The sequence below is a fragment of the Eurytemora carolleeae genome, unplaced genomic scaffold, assembly GCF_000591075.1.
Source record: "Eurytemora carolleeae unplaced genomic scaffold, Eaff_2.0 scaffold978, whole genome shotgun sequence".
Taxonomy (NCBI): domain Eukaryota; kingdom Metazoa; phylum Arthropoda; class Copepoda; order Calanoida; family Temoridae; genus Eurytemora; species Eurytemora carolleeae.
The window spans coordinates 43,009-60,682 of NW_019396868.1; the positions used below are offsets into that span (position 1 = coordinate 43,009).

General features: G+C 31.2%; 2 protein-coding genes and 1 long non-coding RNA gene across 3 annotated transcripts in view; all 3 read left to right on the forward strand.

The window, feature by feature from the left end:
* Window positions 1-2,132: 2,132 nt before the first annotated feature.
* LOC111709553 (copine-8) lies at window positions 2,133-10,429 on the forward strand (the record flags this gene model as incomplete). The annotated part of the gene is given in 11 exon segments (XM_023483281.1): window positions 2,133-2,208; window positions 3,185-3,272; window positions 3,598-3,714; window positions 5,175-5,272; window positions 5,913-6,037; window positions 6,194-6,448; window positions 6,940-7,002; window positions 8,117-8,310; window positions 9,089-9,154; window positions 9,516-9,608; window positions 10,315-10,429. Coding segments are annotated over 11 exon segments (1,290 nt in total), but the record flags the coding sequence as incomplete, so codon positions are not given.
* A 297-nt stretch (window positions 10,430-10,726) lies between these two features.
* Window positions 10,727-13,021, forward strand: LOC111709557 (uncharacterized). Its single transcript, XR_002766888.1, has 3 exons — window positions 10,727-10,820; window positions 11,497-11,555; window positions 12,816-13,021. It is a non-coding gene; the product is annotated as an uncharacterized LOC111709557 (long non-coding RNA).
* Window positions 13,022-13,360: 339 nt separating this feature from the next.
* LOC111709554 (copine-3) overlaps window positions 13,361-17,674 on the forward strand; it is a gene marked incomplete in the record, with an annotated part of 13,606 nt that continues 9,292 nt past the window's right edge. The window contains 5 exon segments of the mRNA XM_023483282.1: window positions 13,361-14,089; window positions 14,828-14,874; window positions 15,284-15,416; window positions 16,799-16,902; window positions 17,258-17,366. Coding sequence (XP_023339050.1) covers window positions 13,977-14,089; window positions 14,828-14,874; window positions 15,284-15,416; window positions 16,799-16,902; window positions 17,258-17,366 — 506 coding nt within the window.

The window sequence follows — 17,674 nt, forward strand, 5'->3', positions numbered from 1 at the left end:
CCTTTAAAAATGTTACTGAGCAGTTACAAAGAGGAAAATATTTTATTTATTTGTTTTTAGAGTTTCCGACTTGGTTTGTTGAATAAAGATAGTGCAGGGAAACCATCGAGTACTGTAGAGCTCTCAATCACATGTAAAGGTCAGTACAGGACATGTTTCTTATGTACAGTACATGTTTCTTGTGTACAGTACATGTTTCTTGTGTACAATACCTGTTTCTTGTGTACAGTACATGTTTCTTGTGTACAGTACATGTTTCTTGTGTACAGTACATGTTTCTTGTGTACAGTACATGTTTCTTGTGTACAGTACATGTTTCTTGTGAGTACATGTTTCTGGTCCAGTCCATGATATATAATACATTTATAAACATGGTTACCTACAAAGGATGAGACTTCAACGACGATTTATAACTAGTGTTTCCAACGCAAGGGGATTTTACTTGCGCGCAATTACAAGCCCTGTAAACTCCGCGCAATACCAATTGGAAACCCTACCTACAACTCTAAAGTCTGGATTCGCAAACAATTTTGAATAAATGATACTTAATGATTTGGCAAAGACAGCATTTCCTTTAGAGGGTATATTATATATATTTTGTACGAGCTTGGAAACCCAGCTTTGTCTATAAGAGATCTAAACAATTATTTTCACCAACCCATCGGGCAAGGGGTTCAAGAGTGTTGATCTAACACACAAACAAACAGACAAACACCGAAATTTCCTACTTTATAAATACAGATTTCAAAATAAATAAATGTAGACTGATTCAATTTTTGTATTTACAGTTAAAATAAATTTATAAATGTTTTACTATGAGTGTGTCTAAAAAAAACCCTAAGTGCAACACATTTATAAGGAAGCCCTGGGTTGAAAATAGTCCCAAACATTTTTTGAATATTCGACCAACTCAACGCACAACTAATATTCCATGTAATATTTCAAGTATATAAATGAAGTGATTTCCAAAAGTTCCTAAAAAAGTTATGAAAATTTAAAAGAAAATGGTTAAGAAAAGTAAAAAAAGGCAAACATTCTTTAATGGGCAATTTTTACCTTACGTTTTTTTTTATCAAAATTGAAAATGTCTAAATATCTCATATTTAGTTTTTTACAAGTTTACAAGCAATAAAAGAGAAGCTTTAATTGACAGCTTCTCTCTGTTTCCATGTTTTTGTGTATCCATGCTGTTTAAAAGTTCGATATAAATAAAAATTGAAAGTCGTCTTCATTATATGGTTATAATCGTCTACCACCGTATGTAAAATTCAAATGACTATACATTCTTTTTATTCAGGCACATTTTGTCATTATGCTTAATGGATAAGATTAAAACATGGTCTTAAAGTATTCTTTAATGCTTTATAATTCTTAATTGAGTAGATTCATCTTGAGGTATTATGTGGTTAGTAGAATTTACCTGTAACTCTGATTTGATTTGATTTGATCCTGTAAAAAACTGCGTTTTATATTTACCTGAGTTTTCCTTAAATTCTGGATCCAATTTTAAGTTTCTATAAGCAATCTAGATCCATTTTGATCAATTTAAACCAATTTAGATCTATTTAGATCAATTTAGATCACTTTAGATCAATTAGTGAATAGTCTAATTGAAACATTTAAAAATACTCAATATTTATCCAATCTTTCAGTGTGTACTAATGGATAAAAGATAAAAGAAACATACAATTTTTTAACGCTTTTAAGGATATATACAATATACATGCTATTGCAAGATAACACTATACCCATAGGATTGGAGTGAGAATTTTGAGATTGTTTTTGTTAAGAATTAGCATCAATCATCAAATTCTAAACTCTAGCAGACAAAACATTCTGCGGAATACACTTGCCATTATCACTATACTAAATAAAAAACGTGTACAAAGACGATCTCGAATTCAGTCATCCATTCCCACTTTTTTTTGGAACGCCATGTAGAAAATAAAAATAAAGCTAACCTATTGATTTTAAAGAAAATCCAATCAGTTTAGAAAAATTATATCTATTTATATTTTTGAAAAAAATCATAAATTTTGTTTATTTAATACACGCTTTTTACAGAACTTACAAACGCATACTTTAATTAAAGAATTTTTTTTAAATTCTTGTTTTAATTTTTTTTATTTTAGGAAAAACAAAATTTAAGATTTGTTGTGATTGATGAGGACAACCAATCAGCAAATATACATCATCATGATGCTTTAGGTTGGTCAATAGTTTTTTTTTTCATCAAAGTGTTACGGTTACGGTATTCTTCAAAGTTTTATGAAATCCTACCTATCTACGTTTATATATTCTATCAATTTTCATAACATTCTATCAAAATTTTATCAGAGCTAGTTTTATGTGATTCTTTCTACATGTTATGAGATTTTATAAAATTTTTACGAGATTCTATGTGTTATGGGATTCGAGCAAAGCTCTATGAGATTCTATCAAAGCACTATGAGATTCTGTCAAACGTTTATGATATTTAATCAATTCTCATGAGATTTGATAAAAAAAAAATGTTGTATGAGATTTGATCACAGATTTTTGATTTTTTACGAGATTCTATCAAAGCACTATGAGGTTCTATCAAAGTATTATGAGATTCTATCAAACTATTATGAGATTCTATCAAAGTATTATGCGATGATTACATATATCAAAGTTTTATTGAGATTCAATCTGGAACTTCTAGATTCAAAGATTCAATAAATCAAGGATTCTATAGATAAACCTGTTATAGAGAAAGCAAGCATTTCTTCATTATTTTAACTCAGACGAAGGTTTAAAGATTACCAATGTGAATGGGGCAATCAACTTCGGTAAATCTTGAAATACCTGAATTTACGTTAACAGTCTCTTTTTTACTCAAATAGATTATCAAGTACAGTAGTTGGCAACAGAGAAATGGACGTGACGTCACAAGTGTCAAATATTACAAGGAAAACACAATTTTCTCACATTAGTTGACATGTTTTCCAAGATTAAATAAAAAAAAGTGTAAAAACAGAAATTAAAGAACACAAAATTGCACTTATTTCACTGTATGATAAGTACTTTATTATCACTATTATAAGTAATTTTGTCGGACACCTAAAACTGCTGACACTTGTGACGTAAGAATACAGCTGTACTGAGAGTATGCAAATTCTACGTTGCTATCTATTTAACTAATGTGTTGTTGTCTATAAAGGAGAATTGTACTGTAGCCTGGGGGAGATAATGGCGCTTCAGAGTCGAGGCTTTTCAAGAAAACTAGGGAAAGGTTCAGGGACTATGAAGTATGTTTTATCTTTATATATAAAGTAGTAATCTCTGTTTTTTTGTTTGTTTATCCAATCATAACTTATGAATCCTTTAACCCATAATCTTCAAATTTCGAATGGGGAACTCTGTAGAACCACGGGAATGTTCTTAGTTTGGTTTATAATCTGAGTTGGTTAAATTTTAAGTTGAAAGTTTAGTTTCCAGGCAAAGCAGGGTTCCTATGGCTAGTAATCTATATTGTTGTTGAAGGGACAGAATATGTATTAACCCTTACCCTAATTTTCTCGTCATCACAACAACGTAATTCATATTATTTTTTTATAATATATTTTTTTTCAGAATAGAGGCCCGGGAACTGTCTGGAGAACAAAGTAATATTACTTTCTCATTTGCTGCTAAATCATTGGATAACAAGGATATTATGGGGAAAAGTGATCCTTTCCTTCAGATATCCAGGTATATATCCTTTCCTTCAGATATCCAGGTATAAATCCTTTCCTTCAGATATCCAGGTATATATCCTTTCCTTCAGATATCCAGGTAGTATATATATCCTTTCCTTCAGAAATCCAGGAAGTATATCCTTTCCTTCAGATATGCAGGTATTTCCTTTTCTTCATGTACCCAGGTATATATCCTTTCCTTCATATGTCCAGGTATATATTCTTTCCTGCAGATTCCCAGGTAGTATATCCTTTCTTCAGATATCTAGGTATATATCCTTTCCTTCATATGTCCAGGTATATATCCTTTCCTTAAGATATCCTGGTAGTTTCTTTTCTTCAGATTCCCAGGTAATTTATCTTTTCCTTCAGATATCCAGGTAGTATATCATTTCTTTCAGATATCCAGGTAGTATATCATTTCCTTCAGATATCCAGGTATTATATCATTTCTTTCAGATATCCAGGTAGTATATCATTTCTTTCAGATATTCAGGTAGTTTATTTTTTCCTCCAGATATCCAGGTAGTTTATCCTTTCCTTCAGATATCCAGGTATAAAACCTTTCCTTGAGATATCCAGGTAGTTCCTTTCCTTCAGATATCAAAGTAGAGTATCCATTATTCCAGATATCCAGGTAAATATCCTTTCCTTCAGATATCCAGGTAAATGTTATTGTATTAAGTTTCTTTGAGTCCATTTACCCAAAACTCTAAATCTAAACTGGCAATTCCCAATTCACAACGGTACCCTGAAAAGCTTAATCTGATCAATAATGAATTAGATATTAATGTTTATAGCTTTGAAAATTGTGGGTTTTCCCCAATCGTGACCAGTGCATTTCTTGTACCGGAAAACATAAAGGAATTATCAGAATTTAACACTCATAAGAACCTAGACAACTTGAAATTACGCTTACAGTCCAAGGTCTGTTTTATGCGGAATTACTGGCCTAACTTTGCACAGTGCACAGTGCTTACCTTATTTTAAGCAAATCAAAATTGCGAAAAGGATTTCTATATTTTAATTTCCTTTTTAATTGATATTTAGAGGAAGGAGTTTTGTTTGAAAATAAAGAAGATTTCTCACTGAAATGATTTATCCTTATTTTTTCAACTGAAAACTGATTTTGTGGAAACTTCACCGTGCTTTACACTAAATGCCATTGTACACTCAATGCCATTGTACACTTAATGCCATTGTACACTCAATGCCATTGCACTCAATGCCATTGTACACTCAATGGCATTGCACACTCAATGCATTGTACACTCAATGCATTGTACACTCAATGCCATTGCACACTCAATGCCATTGTACACTCGCACTCAATTTTCAACTGAAAAATATGGAACATCTCCGTCATTGATGATAAGACGAACGTTTAAAAGGGTACCGTTGTACATCAAATATCCCCTTTTATAAATGTTGGGTCACTGAAAATAAAGTGTACAGTTCCTTAAATTGTGTTAGGTTGAGCCCTGGAGCTAGAGATGAGGATGGTACTGTTGTATTCAGAACTGAGACCATTGATAACAATCTTAATCCAGCTTGGAAAACCTTTAGTATAGGTAACAATTCATTTACTATATATATATAAACTTTGCTTGTCTGTCTGTTTGTCTGCGCTGGCTGTACCGATCTTTTTTGTGGGAACTCGCGTGACCCCAGGAAAGGTTTATGGATGATCGAATTTTAAAAGTTTTTTTCATTTTTGAAAATCCACAAGATTTTTGAAAAAATCCGCGAAATTCTTTGTTTGTTTTTGTTTTACAATGTAAACAAACGAACATTTCACCATTAAAAAAGAAATGAGCGCATTGAAAGGTTAGTGGTATTAAATTTGTCTTTAAAGTTTTAAAGACACAAGTCTTTAGGAAAGTTTTTCTTTCATTTTCTAATGGTATTTTAGTGGTACATTGATATAAAATGATTGTATATTGATGGATAATACAAATACTATAAACTAAGTTCTGTTAACAATATACGTTTTCGTGTACTTTTTGGAATTTAAGATAAAACTTTACATTAGATGTAGGATAGGACTGGGTTAATTTCTGCGAACCAACAGGAAATTTTTAAAAAATTTCGTTAATGAACGGAAATAACTATTTGAAAAAACGAAATATTACTTATTGTACCCAGACGTTACGCTTAGAACGGATTGAACAAGATTTTACATTCCCAGACCTTTATAGAAGTGTTGTTTAGATAGCAGAGTTCTGTGTAACAGTGATCCTAATCTACCCTTGAGGTTGAGTGTTTATGATGAGGATAATGATGGGTCTCATGATCTTATTGGAGCTCTTCAATCCTCACTTGCTCAACTCATGGAGGTAGGACTGGAGGTAGGACTGGAGGTAGGACTGGAGGTAGGACTGGATGTAGGACTGGAGGTAGGACTGGAGGTAGGACTTGAGGTAGGATGGAGGTAACCATCCCTTTAACTCTAGTTAAACTCTTGTTTGACTCTTGTTTAACCATGTGTTCAGGTTCCTGGCCAAGAGTTTCCATTGATAAACCCCAAAAAGAAAGCCAAGAAAGGATCTAAGTATAAGAACTCTGGAGTTCTTGTTCTTAAATCTTGTCGAAATGAACCTGTTCATTCATTCCTCGACTTTATCCATGGAGGATTACAGGTAACAAAATCTCATGAATATTTAGTGTTTTTTTATACAATGGTACTCAGTACGCTGTTGCTGGTCAATCTTTCTCAGGTAACTGTTCTAAACTGTGTCAGTATTCAGTAAATTTTGCTGTACAATGTACACTGTACTGCACTATGCAGTGTACAGTGAACACTGTTCTGAGCTGTGTCAGTATTCAGTAAATTTTACTGTACAATGTACACAGTACTGCACTATGCAGTGTACAGTGAACACTGTTCTGAGCTGTGTCAGTATTCAGTAAATTTTGCTGTACAATGTACACTGTACTGCACTATGCAGTGTACAGTGAACACTGTTCTTAGCTGTGTCAGTATTCAGTAAATGTTGCTGTACAATGTACACTGTACTGCACTATGCAGTGTACAGTGAACACTGTTCTAAACTGTGGCAGTATTCAGTAAATTTTGCTGTACAATGTACACTGTACAGATAATGACGATAATGACGATAATGACTTTAATGACTATGATGATAATAATGATGATAATGATGATAATAATATTAAAAATAAGATAATAAAATAATAATGAAAACAATGATAATAATAATAATGATATTTTAAATTGCAGAGTGCTGAAGTTCAAGATAATCAGTATACTTTGGCAATCAAATCCGTTGGCGATATCATTCAGGTAGTTGCCGCGGCTCCCTTCAAAAAAATATATTTTTTAAATAAGTAATTATATATCTGAATTGGGACAAATTAGTTTGTTGGTGATCCAACAAACTTACGAGTTAAAGTCCTAACGAGTTAAAGTCCTAACGAGTTAAAGTCCTAACGAGTTAAAGTCCTAACGAGTTAAAGTCCTAACGAGTTAAAGTCCTAACGAGTTAAAGTCCTAACGAGTTAAAGTCCTAACGAGTTAAAGTCCTAACGAGTTAAAGTCCTAACGAGTTAAAGTCCTAACGAGTTGCTGCAATAATAAAAATTCTTTGATTGGTGAAAATCAGTTTATAATTATTAATTAGTACAGATATTTATTTTATTTATTTCGATTTGTATTTCTTGGAAACTTATTTTAACAAAAACCGCTTGCCACAAGTTCTTTATATAATTTTTATAATTCTTAAATTGATGTCGTAGACCTTTGGTATTTTAAAGGATAACTTCTGTTAGGCCAAATAATCAAAGTTTAAAACATAACAGGTTAACACCATCAGGTTGCAAATATAAAGGAATATTAAAAAAATCTCAATACCTGTAATAAGAATTTTTTTTGTAAACAAAGGGATTTTCTTGACTGTTTTAAACATGACGAAATATTATTCCAATTAAGACCGAATCTAAAAAAAATGTTGGTCTTCAGTTTCAAAGATAGACCATCTCTATATTAAATGTTTATATTTTGTTTAGGATTACGATTATGACAAAAAAAAATAAAGTTTCTGACAGAGAAATTTTTTTTATCGTTCGATTTCGGGAATGAAAAATAATTTGATGAGATTTTTTTGTTATTGCTCCATTCTTGTTAAACCTTCTATCTTATAAATATTAGAATTTATGATTGCTTCACATTTTCAACAAAAAAAAACCTGGGCCCCTTTAATTGTTTTAAGAGGCTAAAACCTCAATGGAAATCAAAAACTTCACTTTTAAAGGGGGGGAGGGAGGGCTAAGCACTCATTCTGAGTTTGTATAATAAACAATTGCAGATTTTTACAATTTTGTTTCTCTATTTCTTAAGTCATGGGGGATTTTTTAGGGCAATAAAAGTAAATTAATTATATTATTATAAAATATGGTAGATTTTGCACAACGCATGCATTTTATGCAGGAAAATACTTGTAATAATTTGTAATGTATTGACTCCCTCTGTATTTGTAGGGTTTGGTGCTAAGCTGACTCCTGAGGCTCCTGTTATGCATGAGTTCTTTGTAACCCTGGATCCTAATAATCCGTTCTGTGCTGGGGTTCCCGGGTTACTAGACGCATACAGAAGGTAGCGGGATGTTAGGTTAAATGAAGGTTTAGTAAAATAAAAATAACATCTCGCTTTGTGAAGTTTTTATGGAAAAAATCTCTGAGGGGTGGTTATTCTAAATAATTGTCCAAAGGGACATAAAATAACCTTACGTTAGGAGAATAAATAGGTCAGTAATGGCGGTCAAACGGCGGTAAAATAACCATATTGGGATGCAATCTTGCAGCTAGAAATGAAAGAACTGGATTTTTACATTTTTGGCATGAATACTTCCTGATTTATTTTTATATTTATACAACGCGCTCATGACTGTAAAACTACCTTAAAGTCTGTAAAGTCTGCACTTAATTATTCAAAACAATCAGACATAAATACAAAAAAACAGAGATTACTGCTTTATAAATTATGGATGAAAATACCAACAAAATGTTGAATTCTACTTTTAATTAATAAACAATTAATAAACTATTTGTTCAAAGGTTATAGCTTTGTGACTTTTAAATGATGGTCCAAATAAGATACAGGATTTACCGCAAAGAATGAGACTTTAATTAAACTCATTGAATGTCAATTTTTAGAGTAGATTTTTTCATCTGCTTTAAACCAGTTTTTTAAATGGATTTTAGATGATTTTTAACCAAATAAATAAATAACGGAGAACCTTGAATGAACAATTAACACATTTCGTTCAGTCATCTGAAAAGTCTCAATCTTTGTGGATAACCCTGTACATAATCTGTACATAATCTGTAGTTATTATATTTCAACCGAAAACCTCTTAAAACATCTGTTTAAGATGTGTTTCTGTTGTTCAGCTCTATGGACCAACCAACTTTTCCCCCATCATAGAACATGTGGCACAGTAAGCAATAGTTTAATGAATTGTTACAGTTTAACCTTTTAACATTAAACTAAACAATAATTCATATTTCATTTACGAACATATCACATTTATTTTCAACGCAAAATCAAACTTTGGTCTCACGCGTTTTTAAAATAAAGTGATTTTTAAACAGAAATCAAATTGCAAGAAATATAATATTTCAAACATTTACACAATTTTGTAAAAATCGATTTGTTTTCAGAATGCGTTTAAAACATTTTCGAGTTTGTTTTTTGTATTCCTTTTTTCTAACATTTTACTTCTTTTTGCTCTTTGATTTGGTCTAGCTCTATTTGTCTATTTGTATATTTTGAATTATATTTATAATATTTATTTATAGATTCGCCAGAGCTTACAAGGATGAACCAAGCAACTACTTTGTTCTGCTCATCATAACTGACGGAGCCATCACAGACATGTTGGACACTAAGCGGTTAACATTTTATTTATTAAAACTATTGTGCATTTTATTCATGCTCAGGTTATGCTTAGGTACATAATAGCATGCTCAGGATATGCTTAGGTTCATTATAGCATGCTCAGGTTATGCTTAGGTTCATTATAGCATGCTCAGGTTATGCTTAGGTTCATTATAGCATGCTCAGGTTATGCTTAGGTTCATTATAGCATGCTCAGGTTATTCTTAGGTACATTATAGCATGCTCAGGTTATGCTTAGGTTCATTATAGCATGCTCAGGTTATTCTTAGGTTCATTATAGCATGACTATAAGGTAAATATTGCTGTATGATTAAATTAGCTGCATGATATTTCTATATATAGCACTATAGTATAATTCTTTATTTGAAAGATTTCTTGAAATTAGGTTTACCTTTGCACTTTACTGTTAAAGCAGAATATTTTCAGATTAATCAAACATATTTCCGACTGAAATGTGCTGTCGCTTAAAGAGTCTGTAGACTTAATTTCAAGTAACCCTTTATGTATAAAGTGGCATGTCCAGTTCACAATGGTACTCCTAATAATATTTGTTTGGTTAATTATGAATCAGATATCCATGTTTATAACTTTAAAAACAGTTTTAAGGGTATTGTCATGAATCGGGAATTGCTCTCTTAAAATGAAGGGTCTCTTGAAATATCCGCTACAGTCTCTTTAAAAGAGATATTTATATTCTAGAAGTATAGTGAATGGAAGTAAACTACCGATGTCAATAATCATTGTTGGAGTTGGGGACTCAGACTTCTCCTCCATGGAGGAATTAGACGGAGATGGGGGCAGGCTTAATTTGTAGGTTTTGTAGGTTTTGTAGGTTTTGTAGGTTTTGTAGGTTTTGTAGGTTGATGCGTTTTAAATGAAAAAGTAGAAAATGGCAACTCTGTCAATTTAAAGATTGATGAATTAAATCTAGCCCTTGATAGTTCAGAGTGACGGGGGCAAGCTTTGGTTTCAGATTAGATTGACAAACTGGGTAGAAACACGGGAATGTTCATAGCTTGGGTTGACTACTGGCGAAGCTGGGTTTCCAAGCTAGTTGTATTTAAATTTAATTTTTCTAATTTATTGATGAATTCAGATTTCTCCTGAAACTGGAAGATTTATTTTATAATCTTTTAATTTTGCTTTCTAGGTTGCAGATAGGGATATTGTGCAGTTTGTTGAACTCAGGCGATTTGTTGAAACAAGTAATTTTTTTATATTTTTTGTGATATTTCCGAAACAGTTCTTACAACAATTAATAGAAATGTTCTAGCCAATTAAAAATTAATGTTGTCAAATTAAGAAAGTTTTTATTGAGTTTTGCTAAAAAACGTGAGAAATGTAAAACTACTGAAACTTCTAAAAAATCATCTAAATCTACACATGACCCATCTAATTAATGTAAATGACAATTAGTAATTCATTAAAAATGATAACAGATTTTAAGAAAATTCTGATATTAATTTTCGAAAAGTTTGAAGAATTGGAACTGATTTTTATTTAAAGTCTGTTTGATATTGATACTAATTCAACTATGTAAAACGAATATGCAGTGCGTATCTAAAACGTAGTTTAAAAATGGTCATTTAATACGTGTCAGATAATAATGTGTAGGACAAATGATTTGGAGGACAAATAACCGTAGGACAAATGAATGTAGGACACATGATAGTAGGACAAATGACATAGCGCCATATGTACAGTGTTAACCAAAAACTCTAAAAATAGGAAGTCCTTTAATTGCTGTGCAGTGTAAATAGGCCAATTTTACTAAATTATTGATTTTGTAAGGGTCTAGTGAAACTATTTCTTCCTATTCCATTGTTTTCTTGCTATCACTTTTAATTGGTACACCTTGTATGATATTGCTCTGTGCTGTAGATGGTACCTGGAGTAAGGAGAGGTTGACCGCGGCAGTTCTAGCAGAAATACCAGATCAGGTTTAATATTTAAACCTTATGGGGATAATTCGATCGTTTTGGTGTACCTCCCCCCCCTCCCTCTCCTTTTTTCTTTATTTACTCATCTTAACCTAACCTGGAAAAGTATTTGTTTATTTTATTAGTGTACTGCAGACTGCAATTCTAGTCCAATTTTTTACCTCGTAAATATCCAAGTTCTTCAAACTCATGCAATTGAAGTCTGTTCCATTGAATGCAATTGAAGTCTGTTCCATTGAATGCAATTGAAGTCTGTTACATTGAATGCAATTCAAGTCTGTTCCATTGCATGCAATTGAAGTCTGTTCCATTTAATGCAATTGAAGTCTGTTCCATTGTATGCAATTGAAGTCTGTTCCATTGAATGCAATTGAAGTCTGTTCCATTGAATGCAATTGAAGTCTGTTCCATTGAATGCAATTGAAGTCTGTTCCATTGAATGAAATTAAAAAGAAAACATAAAGACAATGGTTAGAAAGCCAGGACTTCAAAGGGGATAGTTGTGAATCGGACATGGCACTCATTTTGAAATTGAAGCTGAAGGATTACTTGTTCACAGTCCCTTAAGTAGTTGAATAAAATTATTTTTTAAGTCAAATAAACGACGCCGGAACTAATGAAGTTACATAATAAATATTATGGTTACAAATGGCTAGAAAATTCAAGGCCTTGATGTAAATTGTTTTATTTTTCTTTTTGTTTCTATTCTCAGATGTTTTTTGGGTCGAATTTAATGATTTTAAGTTAGGTTGCTGAACTTGCCTAACGTTGGTTCAAATCTTGAATTAGCGATTCCATGTTGAGGATTGATTTAAACGGTGATTCAGGATTTGAACTGGAGTTAAGTAGTTCAGCGACATTTCAATGAATCTTAAAAGTTTAAAAGTTAATTATTTTTGATGGGGTTCAGCTGTTTCAAAGTTTAATAGCAATACAAATATTTACACATTATATGCACGCAGTACAAAATGTTTGTTTTCTCCTGGCAAATTTCACTTGTATTTTCGCTGATTGTTATTAATTGACCAGTGTCCGAATTTGATGAATTTGAGCCGCGTGTCAAATCCGCCAAAAACCGGTTATGAGCGCCGGCTTAAATCTTAGAACATAAAATACAATTTTACGCGGAACCATTTTCTTTAAATTCTTTAAATTCAGACTCAGAGGTCGATTATGGTAAAACGCGAAAAGAAGATGAACGCTAAGTAGTTAAACCACTTCTCTTATTCATTAATTTATACCTCAAGTAGTTTGTTCTAGGTATTGAGTTACATGAGGTATAATGGGTTTAAGCCTAGGCCTCGTCAGTTCTAAATACTACTGGAGTGAGAGACCTGTTCTTCCATCTTAGCTTTCAGATAACATTTAAAGTGATTTTTCAAATGGACCGTCGACCCACACAATCATTCTGAAAAAGATACCCCCCCGAGACTATCCATCTATTTTAATCTAACCTAGACTAAAAAGTATAGTCACGTGAAGTTTTTGTTTTCGTCAGTACAGGGTGTTCCAAAGCCATTTTTTAATTCCTTTGAAATGAGTTTGTGGTTTAAATTTAAGAAGTCTGTAGAAAATATGGTAAAATAGAGGCAAAAATGTAATTTTTCATAAAATTCGGGTATTTTCTTAGTCTTTTATTTATTAATTATTATTATCGTTTATCATCATTAAAATAAAAGAAGAAAACCAAGAGAGAAACCCCTGATTGATTAATTGGTACGGCTTCCTACGATCATATTTCTGAACATTATCTTAATATTTTCATCATTCATTATTACTATTATTATCATTTATGATTATTATTATCATTATTATCATATTATTAATATTATTATCATTTAACAAAACATTCCATGAAGCTCCAAGAGCTGTGCTGAAATCTTGGAAAAACTAAGTTGCTTGCATTTATCTAAAATTATTAAAAATTCTCAGACTGTATTATTAATTGCGTTAAATACATGACAGAAAATTCTACAATACAAATTATTTTTGAATTGTGTATTCATTCACTTGTCAAACGCAATTCTTTAAAGCGTGCTTATTTTTGAGCATTTTTTGGTGGGGGGGGGGGAAGGGATTTTCTGAAATACTTATATCACTGTTAATCTTGAAATCCAATGCAAATATTTTTTCGAACGAAAAAGAACATAACTTGTGATAAAATTGCATTTAAAATTTATAAAATTGTAGAATTTTTTTGTCGTCACTCATTTTTTTATGGATTCATCTTTGATTCGGATATTTTTAAAATTAATGGCTTTATATATATATGCATCAATATATTTTTTTGATTTAATACAGTATTATATATTGTTTTTGTTTAGGTTGTATTATTGATTATTAATAATAAAATAACTGTAATTGTCATCTTGATAATTATCCTGATCACACTTAGATTATTATATTGATTACAGATAAAGAATGAACTCAAATGGTCCCGGTCACCTTCTACCTGGATTTCAACCTGTAATGACCGCTGGTACACCCGGTCAACCTGGTTTCCAACCTGGGACCTGTGGAGAACCCTCCACCAGGTATAAAGGCCTGTGCAAAAAATGAGAGTTCTCTTATTAAATGGCGCAAAAAATTTCAAATTGTCCGACTTCTAATTGGCTGTTCGGGATTCTGCATACTTCACTCTAATTGGTTGAATTTTAGTTACTTTCCCGGATACAAACTAAAGATTAAAATAATCTTAAGATTATTAAATCAATATCCACAATTCCATAGTTTTCAGTTCTGTTTAAAATAATCTGAAGCGATCCTCCTCGATCTTGTTTTTGAGCTTGTTGTCTAATGAAAGATCCAATTCTAGAATGGGATTGAGTTGAAAGGTAATGTCTAAGTAATATAAAGTGACCTGATATTTGAAGAGATGAATATCCGACAAAAGGTTCTTTAAACTTGTGTCTCAGTAGAAATGTATAAGCTGTATATTCTATTTGAAGAGATGAATATCCGACACAAGGTTCTTTAAACTTGTGTCTCAGTAGAAATGTATAAGCTGTATATTCTATTTGAAGAGATGAATATCCGACACAAGGTTCTTTAAACTTGTGTCTCAGCAGAAATGTATAAGCTGTATATTCTATTTGAAGAGATGAATATCCGACGCAAGGTCCTTTAAACTTGTGTCTCAGCAGAAATGTATAAGCTGTATATTCTATAGGGCGGAATGGTGCCAGGCATAAAAAACTTTAAATTATAGGTTATTTGATATTTGGTCGAAAGTTCTTTTAACTGGAAAGTTTATTTTTTATTTATAATTTCAGAGTTGAGATCTCAGTGTCAGCTAAACAACTTCTAAATAAAGATTTAGGTAATTAATGTTTCCCTGGAATAAGAGATTAGTTTGAGACCAAATATATAATATATATGATAAATATATTCCTTTCTCTTTTTTTCATCTCAACATCAAACAATTTGAATACAATCCTGTTTTCTCCTACTTTATCTACCATCAAAACAGTTTGAAAAACGTTATCACTTGCAATCATATTTATAATAATGAAAATAATGAAATAGATTATAATTATGATTAATTATGATAGTATAATGATTAAAATGACAACACTATGGCAATTATTATGATATTAATGATGATAATGATAATGATAATGATTAAAATGACAACACTATGGCAATTATTATGACAATGATAATGATAATGATAATGATAATGATAATGATAATGATAATGATAATGATAATGATAATAATTTATTTAGTCTCGAGATCGGACCCAATGTGCGTCCTGTTCCGAGGGTTGGATGGAAACCGGTGGGTAGAAGAGGGTAGGACGGAGCAGATTGTAGATTCTCCAAACCCTGTCTGGGATACTAAATTCATTCTAGACTACAGGTAATTTTCTTTTTTGACAGAAATGTTGCATTGAAGTAAAACATAACTCTTTTTTTCTAAAAAGCCAAAACTAAAAGTTTGAAAAACCAAAGAATTTCATTTTTCTTGCTCTTGAGAGTAAAATTAAATTTAGAGGATTTAGAAGATCGCAAAGGCGTTACAGAAATTTCGTTTAAAGCAACTTATTGCTCGCCTCTAATTGTTTTTTTTTATTATTTTTTATACTTAGTGTCAACCTTGGGTTTTTTTAAACTATAAATTCTGGTAGTTTGTAGATCTGATAGTCTACAGTTGAAAATGTCATAGTTTACACGGTTACACAATCAGGTTGCAAACATAAAATTATTTTTGATTAAACAATTAATTGAGGCAAGTATTTAATTTGACGTGGTTTTAATTATGTTCAATTGAAGTGGGTGTAAAAATGCCAATGCCAATGCCAATAAAAAAAAGAATTGTGAGGACATTAAACTTATTTAATTAAAGTAAATTAATTTGTAAATTGTCCTTTTGTATTTGCTTTTTAGTTTTTGCGAAATCTTTTGCATGGGGGGGGGAGGAAAGGAAAGGGGATGAAGTAAGTATTTTCAGAGTTGTAAAATTAATTTTCTATATTTTGTATGTTTAGAGAAATCTAGATATCAAACATAAAGTTTGTAGTGTATCTATGTATAGTTTTAATGTTGTTTTAGAATTGCAAATTTATATGTTTTTATTTTTTAATAATTGTAACTGGCCAATCCATGCAAGTACAACAAACACACTAATTCATCTAATTGAAAACTTTTTAGAAAGTGTATTTAGCGTTTTAAAAAAAAATTTTCAACCATTTTTTTAGTTTTGATGTTTAGTACAGTGTTAACCAGAAAACGCTGAAATAGGAAGACGACTTTTAGAATCAAGTTATCTTTAAAAAGTCCAATGAGCATGAGACACAGTAGTAGTGCGGTGTAAACAGTCCCATTTTACTTTAAAATTTTACTTACTGTAACAACATCAAATACACTTAAATATTGTTATTATGTCGTCTTTCTATTCCATTAGGTCTTAGCTGGTTATTAAAGTAGTTTCTATATCAATGATATTTAAGCTTATAATAAATAGAATACTTGTATACTATTATTGTTATTACTGTCCTTATAATAATTATTATTTCATTATTATCATAATCAATGATATTTATAAACAATTTAAGGTGGAATATTTGTCCTTTTAATTACAAAATCCTTCGCGGCATTTCATATTAAAAGAACTCTGAAAAATTTGCCGGTAAAAATGTCGACTTTTATTTATTTTGAAATTGCGCCAATAAAACTAGAAAATCTGTATAACAGTTAAAAGCTCAAATAAAATGAATAATTATTAACTATTTAAATTTCTAGGTTTGAACAGAGGCAGATGCTAAAGTTTGAAATTTATGATATAGATTCAAAAAGTACAAAACTAGAGGATCATGATTTTTTGGGTCATGTCATCTGCTCTTTAGGTAAAAGGTTGTTCTAAAAGCCCCCCCACCCTACCCGGAAAAATTTGGTCCCAATTTAAACACTCAGAATAGAAGAAAAGCAAGTGTTTGATCTATGAAAAAACCACCGAAGACAGTTTGACTCTGATTTTTTAAACGATTTGAATAAAATTTTTGAGAATTGGCTAACATCCATTACTCCTTACAGGCTGGATATATTTGCTTCTGATGGAACAACTGTTTACACAATGGAAAATAAAAATACTTTTCCCATTTTACCAAAGCTTAAAATCAATCATTTCATTTTTTCAAATTGGTTCAGATTGGTGTGAAATTTCAAATGAACCGGATCTTTGTCTTGATTTTGCTTATTTAGGAGAGATAGTGTCTGGTCAGAGTCGAGGGTTTAAGAGGAACCTGGAGAAGGGGCAGGGAATCCTATTCATAGCATCTGAGGAGATGGTGGAGAGTAATCAGATTATCAGGTCAGGATAAAATATCTTTATCCCCCCACCCGGCCCCTCTTTAGAGGGCTTATTCTTATATTTGAGATGACAATTAATAAAATGAATGATATTTTCTGCCAAGAGAACCATTACGCTTTTGCAAAACTGAGTTATTAAAGACAAAATTTTATTTCTATAAGAATACGTGTATTTATATAAGAATAAGCGTATTTATATAAGAATAAGTGTATTTATATAAGAATAAGCGTATTAATATAAGAATAAGTGTATTTATATAAGAATAAGTGTATTTATATAAGAATAAGTGTATTTATATAAGAATAAGT